Raw genomic sequence first — 24,204 nt, forward strand, 5'->3', positions numbered from 1 at the left:
AACTTTTCTTTAAATAAAAATGACACGAAGAGGCTAATTCATCAAGAACTTTATGCTGGAAAACCGGAGTAGAAAAGTAACAAAGTTTTGTGCAACACATAGTTTTGCAAAAAAATGTTGCAACTTTCTTTTTCTTTTTTATTGCTAGCGCTATCAACTTTTTGTGTGACAGATGGGTTCACGGTAATTTGCACCCTAAATGTGGCATACATCATAGCAGAAGATGTAGTAGAGTACATTATTGGATGATGATGCACAGGCAGCTGAATGATGCATCATTGAGCTCCCTCCCAAGTCTGCCACTTTTATCCATTTTACACTTCATCAATCCATTGCAGAGTTCGTCACATTTGTTATTTTTGGAGCACAATATATGAAATCTCTGCTTACAGTGCAACTGGACAAGTCTTCTCTGGGGGCGTGTTTTTTTCCCCTCTATCCCAAACACTACCAATCACAGCTTGGCAGCTGATCTAATTGATCTTTGGGGGCGTGTTTTTTCTCACTTCTATCCCAGACACTACCAATCACAGCTTGGCAACTGATCTAGATAGTCTCTGGGGGCATGTTCTTTCTTCCCTCCATCCCAGACACTACCAATCACAGCTTGACTGCTCATCTATATGATCCCTAAAGGCGTGTTCTTTCTCCCCTCTATCCCAGACCCTACCAATCACAGCTTGGCATCTGATCCACCTGATCTCTGGTGACGTGTTCTTTCTCCCCTCTATCCCAGACCCTACAAATCACAGCTTGGCATCTGATCCACCTGATCTCTGGTGACGTGTTCTTTCTCCCCTCTATTCCAGACACTACCATTCATTGCTTGGCAGCTGACCTAGCTGATCTCTGGGGGCGTGTTCTTTCTCCCCTCTATTCCAGACGCTACCAATCACAGCTTGGCAGCTGATCTAGCATTCTCATCTGTGAAGATGATTGAAGGCACATACCTCCAGAGAAGACTGATGCACTCTGCAATGGAGTGGCACAGTGCAAAAAAGAAAAAAAACAGCCTGATCAGGGGAGCGCAATGATATTTTCAAGTTGTTAATTTCATTTTTTCTTTGTCCAAGTGACAGGTCATTTTTAAGAGTCGTGTCTTGATGAATTCCCCCATAGTTTTTTTTATGAAATGTGGAAGGATTTTAAAAAAAAAAAAAATAAAACTAATAAATTAAGATTATATAGTGTTTTTTTTTTTCTTTGATAATCACAAAACAATGAAAACTTATTTATATCATGTCAGAAATAAATATATAATTTGACACTGTTAAATGGTAAAAAAAAAATATGAAAGTTTTTTTTACCGGGAATTGTAAGAAAATAAAATGTATGAGAAATCATTTAAATAACTGCAAGTGTGTACACACTTTTAGTGATATTACCTCTTTTGCCCCTCTTACCAATTCCTTGCACTTGTCATGTATTGAAAATTTGAAGTCCGTATTCTGTGTAAATCTCATTATTAGTAACTTAATAACCAGAGGGTGCTACTCACCTGTCCTGCTCCCTGCCCAGAGGTGTCTGAACAGACAAACTGGACAAACTCTTTGAGGGAGTCCTGGCTATGGTGATGATGATGATAGCGTATTGTTGGGTGGGTAAAGTAGGGGCTGGACTGCTGGATAATGGACGTTGAAGGGAAGTGTATAGTAGATGCTGACGCCCGGGGACTTCCTGTGGAGGAACAAGATTTTCATTGCTTAAAGACATAGTGTTATCAAAAGGAATATCACATTTGTTGTGTCTTTTGGGGTCAATTTTTGTTTTTACTCAAATGCATATATTTGTGGCTAAATAAAACCCCCAATTTTTGCAATTGGATTTCAGTGCAAATTTTTTTAACGAGACCCAATTGCAAAAATTAATTTCAACCCCAAATAGTTGCATTTAAGTAGAAAAAAAAAAAGTTCCCAGAGGTGGATTTTTTATTTTTGCTCTTTCTTTTTTTCCCCACTTTCTTTTTCCAAGAGTCATAACTTTTTTTTTAGTTTTTACATCAATAGAGCTGTGTGAGCGCTTGTTTTTGCTTGGCAAACTAGATGTTTTATTGCTACCAATTTGGGCTGCATATGACATTTTGATCACTTTTTATTGCATTTTTTATGGAGAAGCGGTGACCATAAAACCCCGTAATTCTACAGTTTTTCTTTTTTTTTATACTTGTTAAGGCTTTTACGGTAAATTTCGTTTTATTTCTTTTTTTTATAGCCCCCTTAGAAGACTTAAACTTGTGATCGTCTAGCTGTAGGTACTATATACTGCAATAATATAATACTACAGCATATCGTGAAAATCTCGGTCAGTGAAGCTCAGCCTGTAGCTGAGCTTCGTAGCAACGGCATGTTGGCAGTGACGAATGCCCTGTGATGATGGGAGCCGGTGTGGATCAGCACCGGTGCGTCTCCACATGTTGACAACCTTACCTGGTCTCACTCCAGCCAGCACGGGGAGGGGATGATGGGTGAATGCCATGCGAGAAGAGCTGGTCTGGCAGTATTCTAGCTTGCCTGACTTCTTAAGAGATCCTGGGCCTGGAGAGGAAAACATGGTTACAAAAAAAAATTGAATTTTTCTTTTACTATAAACAACTTATTCCATTACTGCAAAATTCCTGAAAATAAAGATTTATGTCATACTACAACATGTAAAGCATCTGCTCCGTAGAGTGAGGGGGCGATCAGGTCTATTATCATCAATTTAGTTACAGTAAAACTTCACACCCCTCATCTAAACTAAGTCCCCATACACATTAGACGAATGTCGGCAAAATCCGCTGATTTTGACAGGTTTATCCGACAGTCTAATATGTATGGAGGCGATGGCCATGCAATGCTACTCTGGGAAATTAAATATACTTAAGGCAAACCTGTCAGCAGAATTTTGCTAAGTAAACTACAGGCATTGTAAGGCTGACGCTGTTACACTGATTAAAATGATACCTGAGGTGAAGAAATCCGTCTTGTGGTTCTTGTGTAATCATTGTTAGAAGTTTTCAGTTAATGAGAATGCACGAGCTTCGGGACGGGACTGTAGGCAGTCTTATGTTGGTGCTCTAGGCCAGAGAAGCCAAGGATAGACCTGACCACAGGTCGCCCCGAAGCACAAACGGTCTGTCTCTCTCTCTATTTCTATGATGAGGAACATGTTTGTGCATCAGGGTGGCCTGTGGGCAGGTCTCTTCTTGGCTTCCCTGGCCTAGAGCACCAACATAAGACCCTGCCTACAGTCCCGTCCCGAAGCTCGTGCATTCTCATTAACTGAAAACGTCTAACAATGATTACACAAGAACCACAAGGCAGATTTATTCACCCCAGATATCATTTTAATCAGTATAACAGTACTTAGCAAAACCTGGTGACAGGTTCACTTTAAAAGTCTCCTCACATTGGCATGCCAGGCTTGGCATGTCACTCTCCACAAGAAGATAGATTACCCTTGATAGATACTTTCTAACATCATTAATTTTTTTTTAGTCATTAAAATGTACCATATCTACATGGTTATTATTTTTTTTTCTTTTTAGTAATATTCACAGGAGCTTATCCAAAAAAAAAAAAAAGTTTCATCCAGTAAAAAAAGCAGATGATTTTTTTTTTTTATCTTTACCGCTCTCCGTATACATCCACATGCAATCCGTACGGCATCTAAGGTTATTCATCAGCAAGGATAAAATGTAAAGTCCATATACAGCTTCCTATGTTAATAACTGCAATGTATTCATAAAAGTCGGATGCTATACAGTTGATATTTTTTTACTTTGGCATTCGGTCCATGTGAAAAAAAATGTCATCTGACAACTCAGTTGAATAAAATTGGTCCGAAAAATCAGTGTTGTTAACATAGCCTAAAAAAGTCTTGGGAATACGAGCTCTACCTCCTTGTCGCCGCCAATTATTTTTATCGGTACTGCAACACCACCTACTGGCAGATAATGGTTACTACAGGATTTTCTAAATAAAAGAAAGTTCTTTAAAATTTTATAGATTTTTTTTATTTTCTAATTTATATTTTGGTTTTTTTTTAAAAAAAGCTATTTTTTGTATATTTAGAGCAATGTCATACTTGCTGTCACAGACTTACTATAATGCTAAAAAGTTCAGTGAATATCAGTAGGCAAAGAGCAGATGTAGCTATATCATTGGTTTTAGACTCACACTTGCCAATCACTATCTGTGACACCCAAACTTAAAAATTAAACATCATAACCCTTTAGATAAATGTCCTTATCTTACTAAATGCAGTCTTATTTTGTCGCTTTGATTATAATTGTAATTTTCACATTGTCTACTGGAGCTTTTTTAGACTCATACTTGCTATCCATTCAGGAAAAGATGAGAGCAGTTTATATACAGTAGATAACAAAATAGATGATATCACAGCTCACCTCCTCCTCCTGTACAATGACTGATAACACCTCTATATACAGTAGATAACACAGGATCCAACATTCACAATAGGTGATGTCACCGCTCACCTCCTCCTCCTGTACAATGACTGATAACAGCTCTATATATATGCAGATAGCACAGGATCCAACATTCACAATAGGTGATATCACAGCTCTCCTCCTCCTCCTTTACAATGACTGATAACACCTCTATATACTGTAGATAACACAGGATCCACCATTCACAATAGGTGATGTCACAGCTCACCTCCTCCTCCTGTACAATGACTGATAACACCTCTATATACTGTAGATCCACAGGATCCACCATTCACAGGTGATGTCACAGCTCACCTCCTCCTCCTATACAATGACTGATAAACCTCTATATACAGCAGATAACACAGGATCTACCATTCACAATAGGTGATGTCACAGCTCACCTTCTCCTCCTGTACAAATACTGATGACACCTCTATTTACAGTAGATAACACAGGATCCACTAATCATGGAATGAAGTCACAGCTCACCTCCTCCTCCTCCAATTTCCTTTTCAATGATCTTTGCACATGTTCATTAGTTGCTTCAATACAATAGATATGGTAGGACTCGGCTCTTTGCTGCTAATGTACATGTTCACTTCTTCAAGCAACAGGAAGTATTAGTCTAAAAAAGCCCCAGTGGCCGATGTAAGAAGTGCAAGATTTCTAATGTGTTTTTTTAATTATAGCTGCAGCTGATCCAGACACCCCGAGTCACACGGCCGGTCTTACCTGTATCCACATCATTGGGCCACACGCTGGCTTGGCTGCCCCCGGCTGCAGGCGACCGGCCTGTGCCCGGATAGAAGACGTCATCCACTGGGCTCTCTAACTCACTGTCGTCCAAGGACTTGGGGCGCTTTGTAGTGCTGGGAGACAGTAACACAGGGAACCATTGAGGTCTCGTCTCACAGCTCAGGGCTGGGTGGGATTCGAGTTATAATGCCATTTATTACTGCCATTCCCACAGTAATAATTTCACAGAAGCCAACAGAATCCTAATTACCCCAAGCAATTAAGTCTCACGGTTCGTATTGATTAGAAAAAGACCATCACATACAAGCACTAATCACTATCTTTATAGAGTAGTCGTCATCTTAATTTTTATTCCATGAATCAACATTATATGTGAAAATATGCAACTTTGTAATATAATATATCTTATAAAAAAAAACCTTGATTGAAATTTGCACTCTGATGTCTTATTTCAGGGAAATCCACATTTTTCTCAATATGTAAATGAGCTGTTAAGATCTATGGGCCGTACATAGATCTCTTGTAAATCTTCTTCCGGAGCTTATTGCAAGTGAAAGACGTTACCAGTGTGAGACATGTAGATCAGGAGACAGACTGTCAGTCACTACATGATTCACAATGGTGACGCCCCCTTTCATTTATAATAAGCTCCGGAGGCAGATTCTCGGGGAGTTCTACGTCCGCCCCATAGATCTCAACAGCTCATTTACATATTAGGAAAAATGTACATATCTCTGGAATACGACAACGGATCACAGATATCAAGGTATCATTTTATTCTGCTTCCTGTAACCTACGCGGCCATATAGACGGCTTAGGAGGTTTTATCCTACTGACAGATTCCCTTTAAGGGTGTTCTGAAGAATCGACTTCTGTAAATATGCATGACTATTCCTTTTTTCAGCTCAATCCAAGAATAAAAAAATGAATTACCTGCTGGATGGAGGAGACGTTAAGGATCGTCGGCCAAGTGTCACCTGGTTTATGTTGTAATAGCTTGGACTCTCCAAATCAGCCAGGGAGAAGTTAGGACCAGATGCCGTTGCAACTGGTGCTGGAAGACATATGGAAAAGTAACATCACGTTTCCTGAGCTTCCATAGAAAATCTTTTATAGATTCTACTTACTTGTAAAGATTTCGAGGGGAAGAGCATGTTCCACATGTTCAATAATAGTACATATGATTGGACTGTACAGTTTAAAGGGATATTTCCACAATGGCAATATCCTATTCTTACAGGCTAAAACTTCATTTCTCAGCAACATCCTGCTCCTTCTAAGTGCTGCACTTCCCACCCACTCCTCCTCTGTGAGCTTCTGATAGAGCTTAACGTCGGCAATTTCAATTTCTACGGATGAAGTGACCATTGATAGTTTTGAATGTAGTGACTGTGACCCACCATTTGACCAACATTCATTAATATTTACAAACTCAACACTTCGTGGGGATCGTCAGAACATAATCATGCTCAATCCTGCATGCAAAGCAGAGCTGAGCTGTGTTACAATACGGTCGATAGGGTAACATGAATGCTACAAAAGGGTCTGGGGTATGTTATATTAGTTGCTTTAGATGCATCTGTTTTTCATGAATTAGACAGGGTCAGTAGGTGCAGCTGCGGCTGTTACAAGTGTAATGTTCAGCATAGCATAGCTGATCTGTGCTACAACTTAGCAGTCAGATGTTTTATTACATGGGGTCATTAGGAGCATCCGTTTTTTATGAATTAGACAGGGTCATTAGGCGCCACTGTAGCTAGTATCAGTGGGATTTTTAGCATAGCATAGCTGATCTGTGCTACAACCCAGCTGTTGGATGTTTAATTACACAGGGTCATTAGGAGCATCTTTTTTTTTACATATTAGACAGGGTTATTAGATCCAACTGCAGCTAGTATCAGAGGGATTTTCAGCATAGCATAGCTGATCTGTGCTACAACCCAGCTGTTAGATGTTTTATTACACAAGGTCATTAGGAGCATCTGTTTTTTACGAATTAGACAGGGTCATTAGGTGCCACTGGAGCTAGTATCAGAGGGATTTGCAGCATAGCATAGCTGATCTGTGCTACAACCCAGCTGTCAGATATTTTATTACAGAGGGTCATTAGAAGCATATATTATTTTACAAATTAGACCGGGTCATTAGCTGCCACTGTATCTAGTATTGGTGGGTTTTTCAGCATACCCAGTTGTCAGATGTTTCACTATAAAGGGTCATTAGGTGCATCTGAGAATGCATCACCGACAGCATTAGAACTACTGGAGAACGGATTGAGTGGCAGTGGAAGAAAAACAGAGCCCTGGGATGGGGCCTCAATTTTTGGGGATGTTATTTAAAAACAGGTTGCATTGGCACACATGATTAATTCTGTATCTACAGAAAAGTTAGACCCTGTTAAGATTTTTTGGAATAACTCTGGAATTACTCTTAACAGTTCAAAAATATGAAAAGTAACACTTAAAAACAGAATATTCCTTCTTTGCTTTAGATTTAATGCAATACATGTGTTGCTTCATGTAACAGATTTGTCACCTTGGTTGTTATCCTGAGGGTTTGGAGTCTATTAAAAGTTAATCGGGTTGTTTCTTCTTTCCCCAAAATCCCCTTTTTAACATTCAGTACTCACTCTGGGAAACGCGGACAAGCTCTGTGACATTCCACACCCCCGAAGTGACAAAACAGTCCTGGAAAGTGAGATGTCCTGTAGAAAAGAGCCACAATTACACAAGGCAAACAAAAGGGATGATTTCTATGTGCATGGTGCAATATGACGCTGGAGGCTGCGTGAGGCCTTGTCAGTTCTTCAGAGTCTCAGGTAATTAGTCGTAAGAAGTACTGGGCGTGAGAGCTGAGCACTGGATAACCACTGTCTGCACAAGTACTGATACCCATAGTAACTTATCAACTTATCAGATTGTTTGCTGCAGGCAGCTTTACCCGAGATTGTTTGCTGCAGGCAGCTTTACCCGAGATTGTTTGCTGCAGGCCGATTTATCCCAGATTATTTGCTGCAGGCAGTTTTACCCCAGATTGTTTGCTGCAGGCAGCTTTAACCCAGATTGTTTGCTGCAGGCAGCTTTAACCCAGATTGTTTGCTGCAGGCAGCTTTAACCCAGATTGTTTGCTGCAGGCAGCTTTAACCCAGATTGTTTGCTGCAGGCAGCTTTATCCCAGATTGTTTGCTGCAGGCAGCTTTACCCCAGATTGTTTGCTGCAGGCAGCATTATCCAAGATTGTTTGCTGCAGGCAGCTTTACCCCAGATTGTTTGCTGCAGGCAGCTTTACCCCAGATTGATTGCTGCAGGCAGCTTTATCCCAGATTGTTTGCTGCAGGCAGCTTTACCCCAGATTGTTTGCTGCAGGCAACTTTATCCCAGATTGTTTGCTGCAGGCAGCATTATCCAAGATTGTTTGCTGCAGGCAGCTTTACCCCAGATTGTTTGCTGCAGGCAGCTTTATCCCAGATTGTTTGCTGCAGGCAGCTTTACCCCAGATTGTTTGCTGCAGGCAACTTTATCCCAGATTGTTTGCTGCAGGCAGCATTATCCAAGATTGTTTGCTGCAGGCAGCTTTACCCCAGATTGTTTGCTGCAGGCAGCTTTACCCCAGATTGATTGCTGCAGGCAGCTTTATCCCAGATTATTTGCTGCAGGCAGCTTTACCCCAGATTGTTTGCTGCAGGCAACTTTATCCCAGATTGTTTGCTGCAGGCAGCTTTATCCCAGATTGTTTGCTGCAGGCAGCTTTATCCCAGATTGTTTGCTGCAGGCAGCTTTACCCCAGATTGTTTGCTGCAGGCAGCTTTACCCCAGATTGTTTGCTGCAGGCAGCTTTACCCCAGATTGTTTGCTGCAGGCAGCTTTACCCCAGATTGTTTGCTGCAGGCAGCTTTACCCCACATTGTTTGCTGCAGGCAGCTTTACCCCAGATTGTTTGCTGCAGGCAGCTTTACCCCAGATTGTTTGCTGCAGGCAGCTTTACCCCACATTGTTTGCTGCAGGCAGTTTTACCCCAGATTGTTTGCTGCAGGCAGCTTTATCCCAGATTGTTTGCTGCAGGCAGCTTTACCCCAGATTGTTTGCTGCAGGCAGCTTTACCCCACATTGTTTGCTGCAGGCAGCTTTACCCCAGATTGTTTGCTGCAGGCAGCTTTATCCCAGATTGTTTGCTGCAGGCAGCTTTACCCCAGATTGTTTGCTGCTGGCAGCTTTACCCCAGATTGTTTGCTGCTGGCAGCTTTACCCCAGATTGTTTGCTGCTGGCAACTTTATCCCAGATTGTTTGCTGCAGGCAGCTTTATCCCAGATTGCTTGCTGCAGGCCGATTTATCCCAGATTATTTGCTGCAGGCAGCTTTACCCCAGATTGTTTGCTGCAGCTTTATCCCAGATTGTTTGCTGTAGGCAGCTTTATCCCAGATTGTTTGCTGCAGGCTGCTTTATCCCATGCAGGCAGCTTTACCCCAGATTGTTTGCTGCCGGCAGCATTATCCAAGATTGTTTTCTGCAGGCAGCTTTACCCCAGATTGTTTTCTGCAGGCAGCTTTATCCCAGATTGTTTGCTGCAGGCAGCTTTACCCCAGATTGTTTGCTGCAGGCCGATTTATCCCAGATTATTTGCTGCAGGCAGCTTTACCCCAGACTGTTTGCTGCAGGCAGCATTATCCAAGATTGTTTGCTGCAGGCAGATTTACCCCAGATTGTTTGCTGCAGGCAGCTTTACCCCAGATTGATTGCTGCAGGCAGCTTTACCCCAGATTGTTTGCTGCTGGCAGCTTTATCCCAGATTGTTTGCTGCAGGCAGCTTTACCCCAGATTGTTTGCTGCAGGCAGCTTTACCCCAGATTGTTTGCTGCTGGCAGCTTTACCCCATATTATTTGCTGCAGGCAGCTTTATCCCAGATAGTTTGCTGCAGGCAGATTTATCCCAGATTGTTTGCTGCAGGCAGCTTTATCCCAGATTGTTTGCTGCAGGCAGCTTTACCCCAGATTGTTTGCTGCAGGCAGCTTTACCCCACATTGTTTGCTGCAGGCAGCTTTACCCCAGATTGTTTGCTGCAGGCCGATTTATCCCTTATTGTTTGCTGCAGGCAGCTTTATCCCAGATTGTTTGCTGCAGTTTTACCCTTTTCCTTTGCACTTGATGTTATCCTGGCTTATCTCAGCAAAATAAATAAAAAAATAATATCTTAAACCTTTCCTGCACTTTTCATTTTATCTAAACAGGAACTATCTCCATGCAACGATTCTTTAAAGATTTTTTTCTTAATACTTATATCTTTTAGCTGTGTAATTTTCCATGTTCAATTACATTTTTTGGCATAACACCCCAGAATCTGGAAACCGGTATCACCATAGTGTTATTTCATAAAGGCTGGAGGATGGCAGAAAAGTTTCTGTTTTTTTTAACCTATATTGATGAATGTGGTGATGTATCCAGAAATAATGATGGCTAATACCTAGTGATGTGCGTACGTGCTTGGATAAGGTGTTATCTCAGCATGCTCAGGTGATAACCGAGTGTCTTCGGTGTGCTCGAAAAATATGTTTGAGTGCCCACGGCTGCATGTCTCACAGCTGTTCGACAGCCACAACATATTCAGGAATTGTCTAAGGGTACGTGTCCATGGTCCGGATATGCAGTGCTTTGGACGCAGTGAAAACCCGGCTCCGCCCAAAGCGCTGCCCCTTTTGTAAGGGCGGTGATTCCGCATGTGTTCATTGAACACTTGCGGGATCACCGCATCCAGTTAACAGAAGTGGGTTATTTATCTTGCGGAGGCTGAGCGTCTCTGCACGATAAATAGACATGCTGTGGTCTATACAGACGCGCCGCATGTCCGGTTACACAGGGCTGCTAAAATCCCCTCCACTATGCTGTAACATCTGGACGCTGCGGATTGGACGCTGCAGCTGTATGCAACATCCAATCCGCAGCAAATCCTGAAGGAATCCTGACCATGGAAACCTACCCTAACAGGAAATCCACGCATGTCTTGCCACTGTCGAACAGCACCTTATCCCAGCACATTCGCTCATCACTAGTATTACCCGCTCTGGCCAATCCCATGAGCGAGCGTTCCTGTCTCACAGATAATATGGTGCCATGTCTTGGTACTATTTGGTGCCACAGAAAACACTGTGCCTTCAGCGCCTGTGATCCGGTGGTGCAGAAGGACTCACCATTGGGAGGAGGCTTTATGTCCACCTCTGTCTGCTGGTTTGTGTTGTCTGACTGTCCAGAGTCTGGAGGAAAACAGAAAGAGTCTAATGTAGAGGACGTCATTTCAGGGTGGCGCTAACACATTGCATATACCCTCACATATAAAAATACGCCAACAGTATTTATGTCTTTACTTATCCATCTCATATCCATTGATCTATCGTCTATCTATCTATTATCTATCATCTATTATCTATCTCTCTATCTATCAATTATGTATCTTCTATCATCTATCTATTATCTATCATCTATCTATATACATTATATATCATCTATCTATTATCTATATCTATCATCTATCTATTATCTATGTATTATCTATCTATCTCTCTATTATCTATCATCTATCTATTATCTATCATCTATTATCTATCATCTATTATCTATCTCTCTATCTATCAATTATGTATCTTCTATCATCTATCTATTATCTATTTATCATCTATCTATTATCTATATCTATCATCTATCTATTATCTATCTATTATCTATCTATATATCTCTCTATTATCTATCATCTATATATCTATCTATCTCTCTATTATCTATCATCTATCTATCTATCTATCTCGCTATTATCTATCACCCTTTTTCTATAGTCTGATATTTATTGCATTAGGCTTTAGTCTCTGTCGGTTGATTCTTGCAGAACCTTTCCCCGTTTTCTGTGTATGAAGGCCGAGATTCCCATCTGGCTCTGGATCACATCATTACTTCGGTATACTCACATAGAAAGTGGCATTTATATATATACGGGACTTTTTTCTCCCCATTTCCCTCCTATTGCACCGATTTATCTTTTTCTCTTTCGGCTCACGAGTCAGCTTTAAACTGTCGATCACAGGTTCTTTTTTTATTATTAATGGTTTATTGGAGCGAGAGGGCAGAATATAGAGGAGGAGATCACAGAACTGTTGTGAATTGCTGGCAGCCATTTTAAAACTTGGCAGCCATTTTAGGGCTGGCTGACGGTCCTCGGTAATAAGGAGAGAGGCGAGATTAGGGATGCCGAGTCGAAAAAGAAATCAAACATATCTACAAAAAGCCAGGTTAACACATAAAACAAACAAACCCTTATAAATGTAGGTTGAAAGCGCAGCGGGAGCCTTTCTTGTCTGATAAACACATTTCAAGAGACGTTCAAGTATGCTCGATCACTGATCGCCACTCATAGGCAGTGATGCAATGGTGTCAGCGCAAAGAGAAACATCACACACTTTCCGAATTGTCCAACCTTACATACCTGTTACCAACACCTTATGAAGGCAGCCATTTCATTCTTGAGTAGTCATCTCATACAATCAAAAGTCTAGTGGCCTGTATTCATAATCTCTTGTATTCTCAGCTGTGTAGGACCTTACTCAGAACTGCCATCATGGCTACTACTGAATTCACAAAATGATGGAGTCGCCTCTGTCATAAAGCATCTCAGTCTTCAGTTTTAGTTGAGTTCTGACCCTCCCTGCTATTGGTATGTATTATTAGGCAGTTTATTCACTGCTGGTATAGATTTGTGTGCAAATTATTCACTGCTGGTATGGATTTGTGTGCAGATTATTCACTGCTGGCATAGATTTGTGTGCAAATTATTCACTGCTGGTATAGATTTGTGTGCAGATTATTCACTGCTGGTATAGATTTGTGTGCAGATTATTCACTGCTGGCATAGATTTGTGTGCAGATTATTCAATGCTGGTATAGATTTGTGTGCAGATTATTCACTGCTGGTATAGATTTGTGTGCAGATTATTCACTGCTGGTATAGATTTGTGTGCAGATTATTCACTGCTGGTATAGATTTGTGTGCAGTTTATTCACTGCTGGTATAGATTTGTGTGCAGTTTATTCACTGCTGGTATAGATTTGTGTGCAGTTTATTCGCTGCTGGTATAGATTTGTGTGCAGTTTATTCGCTGCTGGTATAGATTTGTGTGCAGTTTATTCACTGCTGGTATAGATTTGTGTGCAAATTATTCACTGCTGGCATGGATTTGTGTGCAGTTTATTCACTGCTGGCATAGATTTGTGTGCAGATTATTCACTGCTGGTATAGATTTGTGTGCAAATTATTCACTGCTGGTATAGATTTGTGTGCAAATTATTCACTGCTGGTATGGATTTGTGTGCAAATTATTCACTGCTGGTATGGATTTGTGTGCAGATTATTCACTGCTGGCATAGATTTGTGTGCAAATTATTCACTGCTGGTATAGATTTGTGTGCAGATTATTCACTGCTGGTATAGATTTGTGTGCAGATTATTCACTGCTGGCATAGATTTGTGTGCAGATTATTCAATGCTGGTATAGATTTGTGTGCAGATTATTCACTGCTGGTATAGATTTGTGTGCAGATTATTCACTGCTGGTATAGATTTGTGTGCAGATTATTCACTGCTGGTATAGATTTGTGTGCAGTTTATTCACTGCTGGTATAGATTTGTGTGCAGTTTATTCACTGCTGGTATAGATTTGTGTGCAGTTTATTCGCTGCTGGTATAGATTTGTGTGCAGTTTATTCGCTGCTGGTATAGATTTGTGTGCAGTTTATTCACTGCTGGTATAGATTTGTGTGCAAATTATTCACTGCTGGCATGGATTTGTGTGCAGTTTATTCACTGCTGGCATAGATTTGTGTGCAGATTATTCACTGCTGGTATAGATTTGTGTGCAAATTATTCACTGCTGGTATAGATTTGTGTGCAAATTATTCACTGCTGGTATGGATTTGTGTGCAAATTATTCACTGCTGGTATGGATTTGTGTGCAGATTATTCACTGCTGGTATAGATTTGTGTTCAGATTATTCACTGCTGGTATAGATTTGTGTGCAGTTTATTCACTGCTGGCATAGATTTGTGTGCAGATTATTCACTGCTGGTATAGATTTGTGTGCAAATTATTCACTGCTGGTATAGATTTCTGTGCAAATTATTCACTGCTGGTATGGATTTGTGTGCAGATTATTCACTGCTGGTATGGATTTGTGTGCAGTTTATTCACTGCTGGCATAGATTTGTGTGCAAATTATTCACTGCTGGTATAGATTTGTGTGCAAATTATTCACTGCTGGTATAGATTTGTGTGCAGATTATTCACTGCTGGTATAGATTTGTGTGCAGTTTATTCAGTGCTGGTATGGATTTGTGTGCAGATTATTCACTGCTGGTATAGATTTGTGTGCAGTTTATTCACTGCTGGTATGGATTTGTGTGCAGATTATTCACTGCTGGTATAGATTTGTGTGCAAATTATTCACTGCTGGTATAGATTTGTGTGCAGATTATTCACTGCTGGTATAGATTTGTGTGCAGTTTATTCACTACTGGTATGGATTTGTGTGCAGATTATTCACTGCTGGTATAGATTTGTGTGCAGTTTATTCACTGCTGGTATGGATTTGTGTGCAGATTATTCACTGCTGGTATAGATTTGTGTGCAGTTTATTCACTGCTGGTATGGATTTGTGTGCAGATTATTCACTGCTGGTATAGATTTGTGTGCAGTTTATTCACTGCTGGTATGGATTTGTGTGCAGATTATTCACTGCTGGTATAGATTTGTGTGCAGATTATTCACTGCTGGTATAGATTTGTGTGCAGTTTATTCACTGCTGGCATAGATTTGTGTGCAGGTTATTCACTGCTGGCATAGATTTGTGTGAAGTTTATTCACTGCTGCCATAGATTTGTGTGAAGTTTATTCACTGCTGGTATAGAGTTTTGTGCAGTTTATTCACTGCTGGTATAGATTTGCATGCAGTTTGTTGACTGCTGGTATATATTTGTGTGCAGTTTATTCACTGCTGATATAGATTTGTGTGCAGTGTATTCACTGCTAGCATAGATTTGTGTGCAGATTTATTCACACTGCTGGTATATATTTGTGTGCAGTTTATTCACTGCTGGCATAGATTTGTGTGCAGATTTATTCACACTGCTGGTATATGTCATGATCCATGCGGGATCAGGACAGATAAAAGCACAGATAGCCTTTTTTCTCAAGCTGTACTTAGAGATGTTTTTACCCCCGGTGGCCATTTGGATTATTGCACTGTGGTGTCGTTTGTTCTAAGTTTGCCCCCCGGTGGTGGTGAGCATCATTGCACTCTGTTTCTTTAGTTAAGTGCACATGTTTGTAATGCAGATGTGATTGCTGGCTCTGCTATGAAAGAGTCACAGGTGTTGCAATCAGTGTTGGTGATAGTTTTCAGTTCAACCATCCTTGGTGGAGGAAGGAGCTGGAGAACGTTCCTTGCAGCACTGTCTTAGCCCTGGTGTGGAAGGAGTCATAGGGGATTTCATTGTAGCTCTGAGAGAGCTTGGTGGCAGCGTTTCAGGAGGAGAGCTGCATTCTGGTGGTGGACTCTGTTGCCAGGAGAAAGTGCAACAGAGTAAAGCTAAGTGGTGTTTCCCTGTTTGTGTTTTTCCTTTGTGTGTATTAGTACAGCGGTGGGGCCAGTGCCTGCGCCACCCAGCTCCCTAGCAAGGGATAGGTGTAGGGTGTGCTAGGGCGACAGGTATCCTGAGCGGCGCCCAGAGTGGAACCGGCATAGGGAACATTAGGAGTGTTAAGGACACTGACTCAGGGGAGTGCAGGAGGTCTCCACATCCCCCCACCGTTGTAACTGTTTTCCCTTCCCCTTGTCTTGTTGTTTTAGTTACCGGCCAGCGGACCGTGTCACACAGGACTGTATCACGTGCCGCGTTTTGTTGTTTACAGTTACCAGCCTGCGAGTCGCATCACACAGGATGGGTCCATGTGACAGTATATATTTGTGTGCAGTTTATTCACTGCTGGTATAGATTTGTGTGCAGATTTATTCACACTGCTGGTATATATTTGCGCGCAGATTTATTCACACTGCTGGTATAGATTTCTGTGTAGTTTATTCACTGCTGGCATAGATTTGTGTCCAGTTTATTCATTGCTGGTACAATTTGTGTCCAGTTTATTCACTGCTGGTACAGATTTGTGTGCAGGTTTTTCACTACTGGTACAGATTTATGTGCAGGCTATTCACTGCTGGTATAGACTTGTATGCAATTTATTCACTGCTGGTATAGATTTAGATTTACCGTCCACAAGAAGTTAACCCCTGTCCAAGTTAATCCACTCCTGACATTTGCAGTATATATATGTCGGTCGGGAAGTACTTCCCGACCGATGATGTATATATAAGTCTTGGCGAACTCTCGCACACAGGAGGCTGTGCACGGGCGATCACAGCCGGGTGACAACTGATTCTGACAGCTGACACCTGGCATTCAGTTATGACGACATCCGGGTTACCAGTGCTACTAAACGTGCTAGATCATGCTCAGAGCATGATCTAGCAAGTTTGTATGTCAGTGCAGCGCTGACAGTTTGCAAAGCATAGTAATTATCCTGCAGAAAAGTGAAAATCAGCCTGCAAAATTTGAAAGTTCCATAGTGGGACAAAGTAAAAAAAATAGCGAAAAAAAGTGAAAAAAATTGTAAAAATATATATATAAAAAAAAAATCACAAAATGAAATAAAAATAAAAATATATTGTACCCAGAAATAAATATTTTTATGGAAAAAAACAAGAAAAACCCCAAATAGTACACATACTTGGAATTGCCGTGACTGGAATGACCCAACCTACCTATAAAACTGTTTCACTAGTAAACCCCTTTAGTGAACACTGTAAAGAAAAAAAAAAGGCAAAAAAGCAATGCTTTATCATCGTACCGCCGAACAAAAAGTGGAATAAAATGCAATCAAAAAGACAAACGTAAATAAATATGGTATCTCTGAAAATGTCATCTTGTCACACAAAAAACAAGCCATCACACAGCTCCATCCACAGAAAAATAAAAAAGTTATAGCTTTCAGAATAAAGCGATACAAAGATAACTATTTTTTCTATAAAATAGTTTCTATTGTGTAAAAGTGCAAAAACATAAAAAAACTATAAATATGGTATCACTGTAACCGTACTGACCCACAGAATATAGGTGCTTTCTCAATTTTACCACATGCAGAACGACATTTAAAAAATAATTCCTGAATCGCTGTTTTTTGTTCACTCTGCCTCCCAAAACTCAGAATAGAAAGCTATCAAAAAATGTCATGTGCCCGGAAATTGTACCCATAAAAAAGCCAAATTGTCCGGCAAAAAATTAGCCCTCAAATGCCTCTGTTGGTCGAAGTATGGAAAATGTATAGCTTTCTAAATATGGCGATGCAAAATATAGTTTTTGCAAAAAAAGGTGTTTTTTAGTGTGTGAGAAACAGCCAAACATAACAATCCGATATAAATCAGATACCGCTGCAATCGCACTGACCCGAAGAATAAAGTCGTCTAATCAATTATATTGTACGAGGAATGGCCTAAAAATAAATAAAACCAATTCTTCACCTGCTGTTGATTTGTTCATTCTGCTTCCAAAGATCACAGTAAGGCTTGGCGTACATTTATCCTGCACTCTGCGCTGAGCGCTTTAACCGGGTTTTCCATGTAAATCTCTAAAATGCGTGATTAAAACGGAACTCCGGGTGGAAGATTCCCTGTAATGAGGCAGATGGAGGCACTGTGGACGCCATAGGACCTGTGATCCAGTGGTGTTTTTAGGCATGCATGAAAGTGCCATCAGTCACAGTTTTGTGCACATCTGAAAAAAAGGACAATGCTGAACAGATGCCAGATGGAGTTCAGAGTAACTGCTGCCTAAGTATAGTGAATAGATCCTTCGGGGGTTTCATGTGAATCACGTCAATTGAAGATTTAGATGGAAATCCCAAAATAAGTGCTCAGGGTAGAGCACAGGATAAATGTGATTCCAAATGAAATATAAAATGTTCGCAATAAAAGCTTCAACTCACTACACAAAAAAAGTCCCCACTCAGGTCTGCCATCTGTCAATGGAAATATAAGGGGCTTCCATGTTACTGGTAGTACAAAGGCTCTGGAAAAGCAAAATGGCTCTTCGCGCCCCCAAAAGAAATCCAGCTAATTCTGCACTCCAAAATCCAAATGTTCTCCTCCTTTCTAGCCCCAGTGTGCCTAAACCACATTTAACATCCACATGTTTGGCATTTCTGTAGCGATGAGAGCTTACCTAATTTACTGGTGCGTGTCTCCAGAAGCATGAGCTGGGCACCACAACGTACTGGGTACTACAACACACTGGGCACAACAACATACAGGTCACTACAATGGCAGTTTGCAATATTCCCTCAGCAACATCCAATGCTGCTTGTTTCTGGAAAACACCCATGGAGTGAATATCGTCATTACACCTGTAGATAAATTCTCAAATGAGTATACCGTATATACTCGAATAAAAGCCGAGATTTTCAGCCCATTTTTTTGGGCTGAAAGTCCCCCTCTCGGCTTATATTCGAGTCATATACACCGGGGGGTCTGAGGGGGAGGGGGGGCGGGGGTGTCAGGTTATACTTACCCGTCCTGACGCTGTGTCTTGAGCCTCCAGCTTCTCCGCGCTCTCTCTTCCTGCCTTCAGCGGTCACATGGTACCGCTCATTAAAACTCATGAATATGCGCATATTCATGAGTTTTAATGAGCGGTATCACATGACCGCTGAACGCAGGAAAAGAGAGCGCGGAGAAGCTGGGGGCTCAAGAGACAGCATCAGGACGGGTAAGTATAGCGATACTCACCTGTCCTGCGTCCATGACTGCTTGCTGCTGTCTGTCATCGGTCAGTGACTTCAGACAGCAGAGGGCGCGGTGACGTGGTTAGTGCTCGCCGCGCCCCCTGCAGTCTGAACGTCACTGACTGATGACGTGGCAGATAGCGGTGAGCAGCCATGGACGCAGGACAGGTGAGTATCTGACACCCAGCGACGGAGAGGTGAGTATGTCATTTTTTTTATTTTTACATGCAGCAGCACATGGGGGGATAATCTAAGGAGCTTCTTATGGGGTCAGCATATGGGGGAATAATCTAAGGAGCTTCTTATGGGGGCAGCATACGGGGGGATAATCTAAGGAGCTTCTTATGGGGGCAGTATATGGGGGAATAATCTAAGGAGCTTCTTATGAGGTCAGCATATGGGGGGATAATCTAAGGAGCTTCTTATGAGGTCAGCATATGGGGGGATAATCTAAGGAGCTTCTTATGGGGTCAGCATATGGGGGGATAATCTAAGGAGCTTCTTATGGGGGCAGCATACGGGGGATAATCTAAGGAGCTTCTTATGGGGGCAGTATATGGGGGAATAATCTAAGGAGCTTCTTATGAGGTCAGCATATGGGGGGATAATCTAAGGAGCTTCTTATGGGGTCAGCATATGGGGGAATAATCTAAGGAGCTTCTTATGAGGTCAGCATATGGGGGATAATCTAAGGAGCTTCTTATGGGGTCAGCATACGGGGGGATAATCTAAGGAGCTTCTTATGGGGTCAGCATATGGGGGGATAATCTAAGGAGCTTCTTATGGGGTCAGCATATGGGGGAATAATCTAAGGAGCTTCTTATGGGGTCAGCATATGGGGGGATAATCTAAGGAGCTTCTTATGGGGTCAGCATATGGGGAAATAATCTAAGGAGCTTCTTATGGGGGCAGGATATGGGGGAATAATCTAAGGAGCTTCTTATGGGGTCAGCATATGGGGAAATAATCTAAGGAGCTTCTTATGGGGACACCATATGGGGGAATACTCTATGGAGCTTCTTATGGGGGCAGGATATGGGGGAACAATCTATGGAGCGTCTTCTGGGGTCAGCATATGGGGGAATAATCTATGGAGCATTTCCCACCCTAGGCTTATACTCGAATCAGTAAGTTTTCCCAGTTTTTTGTGTCAAATTTAGGGGGGTCGGCTTATACTCGGGTTGGCTTATACTCGAGTATATACGGTAATTTCCAAAATGGGGTCACTTGAGGGGGGATTCTGCACTTAGGGGTTCTGTATATGGAGGCCACAAACTAGTCTAGTAAAATCTGCGCTCTAGGAGGCAAATAGTACTCCGTCCCTCAAACCATATTTAGGGTATTTCTACATTCAGCAGAAATTGTGGGATAATAATAATAATTTTTTATTTATATAGCGCCAACATATTCCGCAGCAATTTACAGTTTAAAACTAAATTTTGGTGGTAAAAATGTAATTTTTTTTTTTACTGCTCAGTAGTATAACATTCTGTGACCAACCTGTGGTGTCAATATGATCACTGCACCTCTAGATGAATTCATTTAGAGGTCCAGATTGCAACAGTTTCCCTTATGGGGGGTTTCTGCTGTTCTGGCACCTCAGGGGCTCTGCCTATGTGACACGGCACCCTCAAACCAGTCCAGTAAAACCTGAACTCCAATATGGCACTTCTCCATTCTGAGCTTTGCACTGTGCCTCAAAAGTAGGTTTCGACCACATATGGGGTATCAGCGTACTTGGGAGAAATTGCACAAGAAATTTTAGGTACTATTTTTTTCTGTTATCGTTGTAAAAATGAAAAATTTGGTGCTAACATAACATTTTTGTGGGAAAAATTTGACTTTTTTTATTTTCACAGCTTTACGTTATAAACTTCTGTGAAGCACCTGTGGGTTCAAGGTGCTCACCACACATCTAGATACATTCCTTAAGGGGTCTAGTTTCCACAGTGGTGTCACTTGTGAGAGTTTTCCACTGTTTAGGCACATAAGGAGCTCTCCAAATGCGACATGACACCTGCAGTCCATTCCATCAAAATAGAAAAATTTGGGACTAAAAGAATTTTTTGTGGGAAAAATGGGATTTTTTTTTATTTTTACTGCTCTACTTTTTAAACTTCTGTAAAGCACCTGGGGGTTCAAGGAGCTACCCACATATCTAGATACGTTCCTTGAGGGGTCTAGTTTCAAAAATAGGATCACTCTTGGGGGCTTTCCACTGTTTAGACACATCAGGGCCAGGGCACTTCAAACGTGACATGGAGACCGCTATTTATTCCAGCAAATTTTGCATTTAGAAAGTCAAATGGTGCTCCTTCCCTTCCAAGCCCTGCTGTGCGCCCAAAAATTAGTTTTCCTTCAAATATTTGGTACCTGTGTACTCAAGAGAAATTGCACAACAAATTGCATGGTGAAATGTCTCCTGCCACCTTTATGGAAATGCAAAATTTGGGGTTAAAAACATTTTTGTGGGAAAAAAATGATTTTTTTTATATTCACGGCTCAAAGTTATAAATTTCTGAGAAGCATCTGGGGGGGTAAAAGGTGCTCACCACACATTTTGAATAGTTCCCTGAGGGGTCTAGTTACAAAAAGGTGTCAGTTGTCTGGGGTTTCCACTGTTTAGGCACATCAGGGGCTCTCCAAACGTGACATGATGTCCAAAAAATTTTGCATTCAAAAAGTTAAATGGCACTCCTTCCCTTCCAAGCCCTGCTATGCACCCAATCAATGATTTCCCCCCACATATGGGGTGTCGGCGTGCTCAGAAGAAATTGCACAACAAATTTTGGGGTCCCTTTTTTCCTGTTACCCTTGTGAAAATAAAAAAATTGGGTCTAAAGTAGAATTTTTCTGAAAAAAGCTAAAGGTTCATTTTTTCCTTTCCACATTTTAAAAATTCCTGTGAGGTACCTGAACAGTTAATAAACTTGTTGAATGTGGTTTTGAGCACCTTGAGGGGTGCAGTTTTTAGAATGATGTCCCTTTTGGATATTTTCTGTCATATAGACCCCTCAAAGTGACTTCAAATGTGATGTGGTCCCTAAAAAAAAAAAAAGTTTTGTAAATTTTTTTGAAAAGGTGAGAAATCGCTGGTCAACTTTTAACCCTTATAACGCCCTAACAAAAAATATTAAGTTTCAAAAATTGTGCTGATGTAAAGAAGAAATGTGGGAAATGTTATTTATTAACTATTTTGTGTGATATATCTCTCTTATTTAAGGGCATAAAAGTTCAAAGTTTGAAAACTGAAAAATTTTCCAAAATTTTCTCCACATTTAAATAAAAGCAAGTCATATCTAAGAAATTTTGCCACTATCATAAACTACAAAAAACATCTCAGAATCAGTAGGATTCATTGAAGCGTTCCAGAGTTATTGCCACATAAAATGACACTGGTCAGAATTGTAAAATTTGGTCTGGTCATGAAGGTGGGAACAGGCTCGGGGTGAAGGGGTAAAACTACAGAAAGAAAATTTTAGATTTTTATTTCCCAAAAATGATGGCTGGTCCTCAGGTACCCTGGCAATATAAATGCACGTGGTTCTGAAATATCTGATGGCACTTATACCTTAAATTTGGAGGCTTTTTAGACTTTACATTGATAACCTGTGTGCAGTAAATCGCTGTCTGTCTTGCCTCAAAATTGCTGCCTCTGGTGCACACTTCTATCTTCTGCACCATGAGTAAACTACATATAATGATAATTCTTTTTACAATTGTTCCTTTCATGTAATGAGCATTTTTTATGGTTGTGTGTTTTTGCAATTTATCTGTTAATTTTATTCTTTTTTTTGTGGGGTTTTTTTTAGATTTTGGGATAAATAACATTTTCAACAAAGATTTTTGGTGTCACAAAATTTTTCCATGTGCAAAAACGCTTGTTTTATTCTACTATGTTTTTTTTTTAGTGATCTGCTCTGATCATTGTGCTTTTACTGCAGATTTGAAGTGGCTTTTTTTTTACATTGTGCTTTTGCGTATTTTATATGTATTTTTTCAGAATCCCGATAGAAGGCTCAACGGCGCCTCAAAAAAGAACGGCCGGCTCGGTTCGTGACATCACGTCCGCTTTGCTTGATCTATTAAACGCAGTTGATTTTCTGCATGAACATGGCCTACGAAGCGATGGATCTGTCATATCTAGGGGTCCCAAAATGATGGCAAACTAACACTCGTAGGTTCTAGAACTGTAGAGACGGATTAACGTGTGTGGCAGCGGAACGATGATGGTTGGTGATCTAGAACTTTGGAACTTTGACAGTTGGGATTCAAATATTAATTAAACGATGACATTTGGGGTCCGGTTTTATTAAAACGAGCCTGGGAAAGTTCTATCGTAGATCAGCTCTGGTCTTTGTACTGATCATTGTGTCATATCCATCTCATCAGTGTAGCTCTTTAGCGCTTGTCACATTCAGATGTTGCTGGCAGCAGAGGGTCCTATATTCCCATTTTCCTCACCCCCTGTCTCCGTGCCAGCCTCATCCCCACCTCCTCCCTTCTCTGAAGCCCCCAAGGGCTGCCTAGCCTTTAGGTCTCCTCCATCATCTTATCTATGGCTCCAGCTGATAAATCAGAGCCCGGGAGGTGCCCCCTCACATACACACACACAATGCGGATTATCTACCCACCTCCCCCCAATTCAGAACTCCCCTGAGCTGGCACACACACAGCGAATGGGGACCGGAGACTGGGAACAAAATGGCCATTATTGTGTGTGTGCAATCAAATCAGCATATCCCATCAGAGCATATGAGGAAGCTTCTCCATATCGGAGCCTTCTGGACTGACGGGACCCAGCTGAGACAACAGACTCTAATATACGGACGCAATGGTTTGCATTTTACAAATCAAGGGAAGGAATGGACCTGGTAGTCTAGGTGACATTTTACCTCTGGGAAGTGATGAAGTTTCGTCCGGCATGTACAACCTGAAAGTTTAGCATCATACTTGAAAATTCCGACGGTTCTATTCTATTTTATAGACCCGTGGGATGTTTTTATTTAATGAGATGTTAGACTTTCCTTCATCCACATCTCGGATACAATGATGGTGAATGGTGAAGGCACCGATATGGGCACACACTGATGTCAGGAAAGTAAATCGGTGGTACATTAAAGAAGAAGATAGAGGTTTTGGACAGAGA

At 41.2% G+C, this 24,204-nt stretch overlaps 1 protein-coding gene across 6 annotated transcripts in view; it reads right to left on the minus strand.

Moving 5' to 3' along the window:
- The window catches only part of NFIX (nuclear factor I X), a 203,476-nt gene that overhangs the window by 31,763 nt on the left and 147,509 nt on the right, over window positions 1-24,204 (minus strand). For all 6 annotated transcript variants that reach the window (XM_073587474.1, XM_073587476.1, XM_073587473.1 and 3 more), the window contains 6 exons: window positions 11,373-11,435; window positions 7,818-7,892; window positions 6,122-6,242; window positions 5,165-5,301; window positions 2,427-2,534; window positions 1,499-1,677 (listed from right to left, as the gene is read on the minus strand). In XM_073587474.1, the coding sequence (XP_073443575.1) occupies window positions 1,499-1,677; window positions 2,427-2,534; window positions 5,165-5,301; window positions 6,122-6,242; window positions 7,818-7,892; window positions 11,373-11,435 (683 nt within the window). The remainder of the gene's footprint in view (window positions 1-1,498; window positions 1,678-2,426; window positions 2,535-5,164; window positions 5,302-6,121; window positions 6,243-7,817; window positions 7,893-11,372; window positions 11,436-24,204) is intronic.

The sequence above is a fragment of the Dendrobates tinctorius genome, unplaced genomic scaffold (assembly GCF_039654945.1).
Source record: "Dendrobates tinctorius isolate UK_male_01 unplaced genomic scaffold, ASM3965494v1 ptg000099l, whole genome shotgun sequence".
Lineage (NCBI taxonomy): Eukaryota > Metazoa > Chordata > Amphibia > Anura > Dendrobatidae > Dendrobates > Dendrobates tinctorius.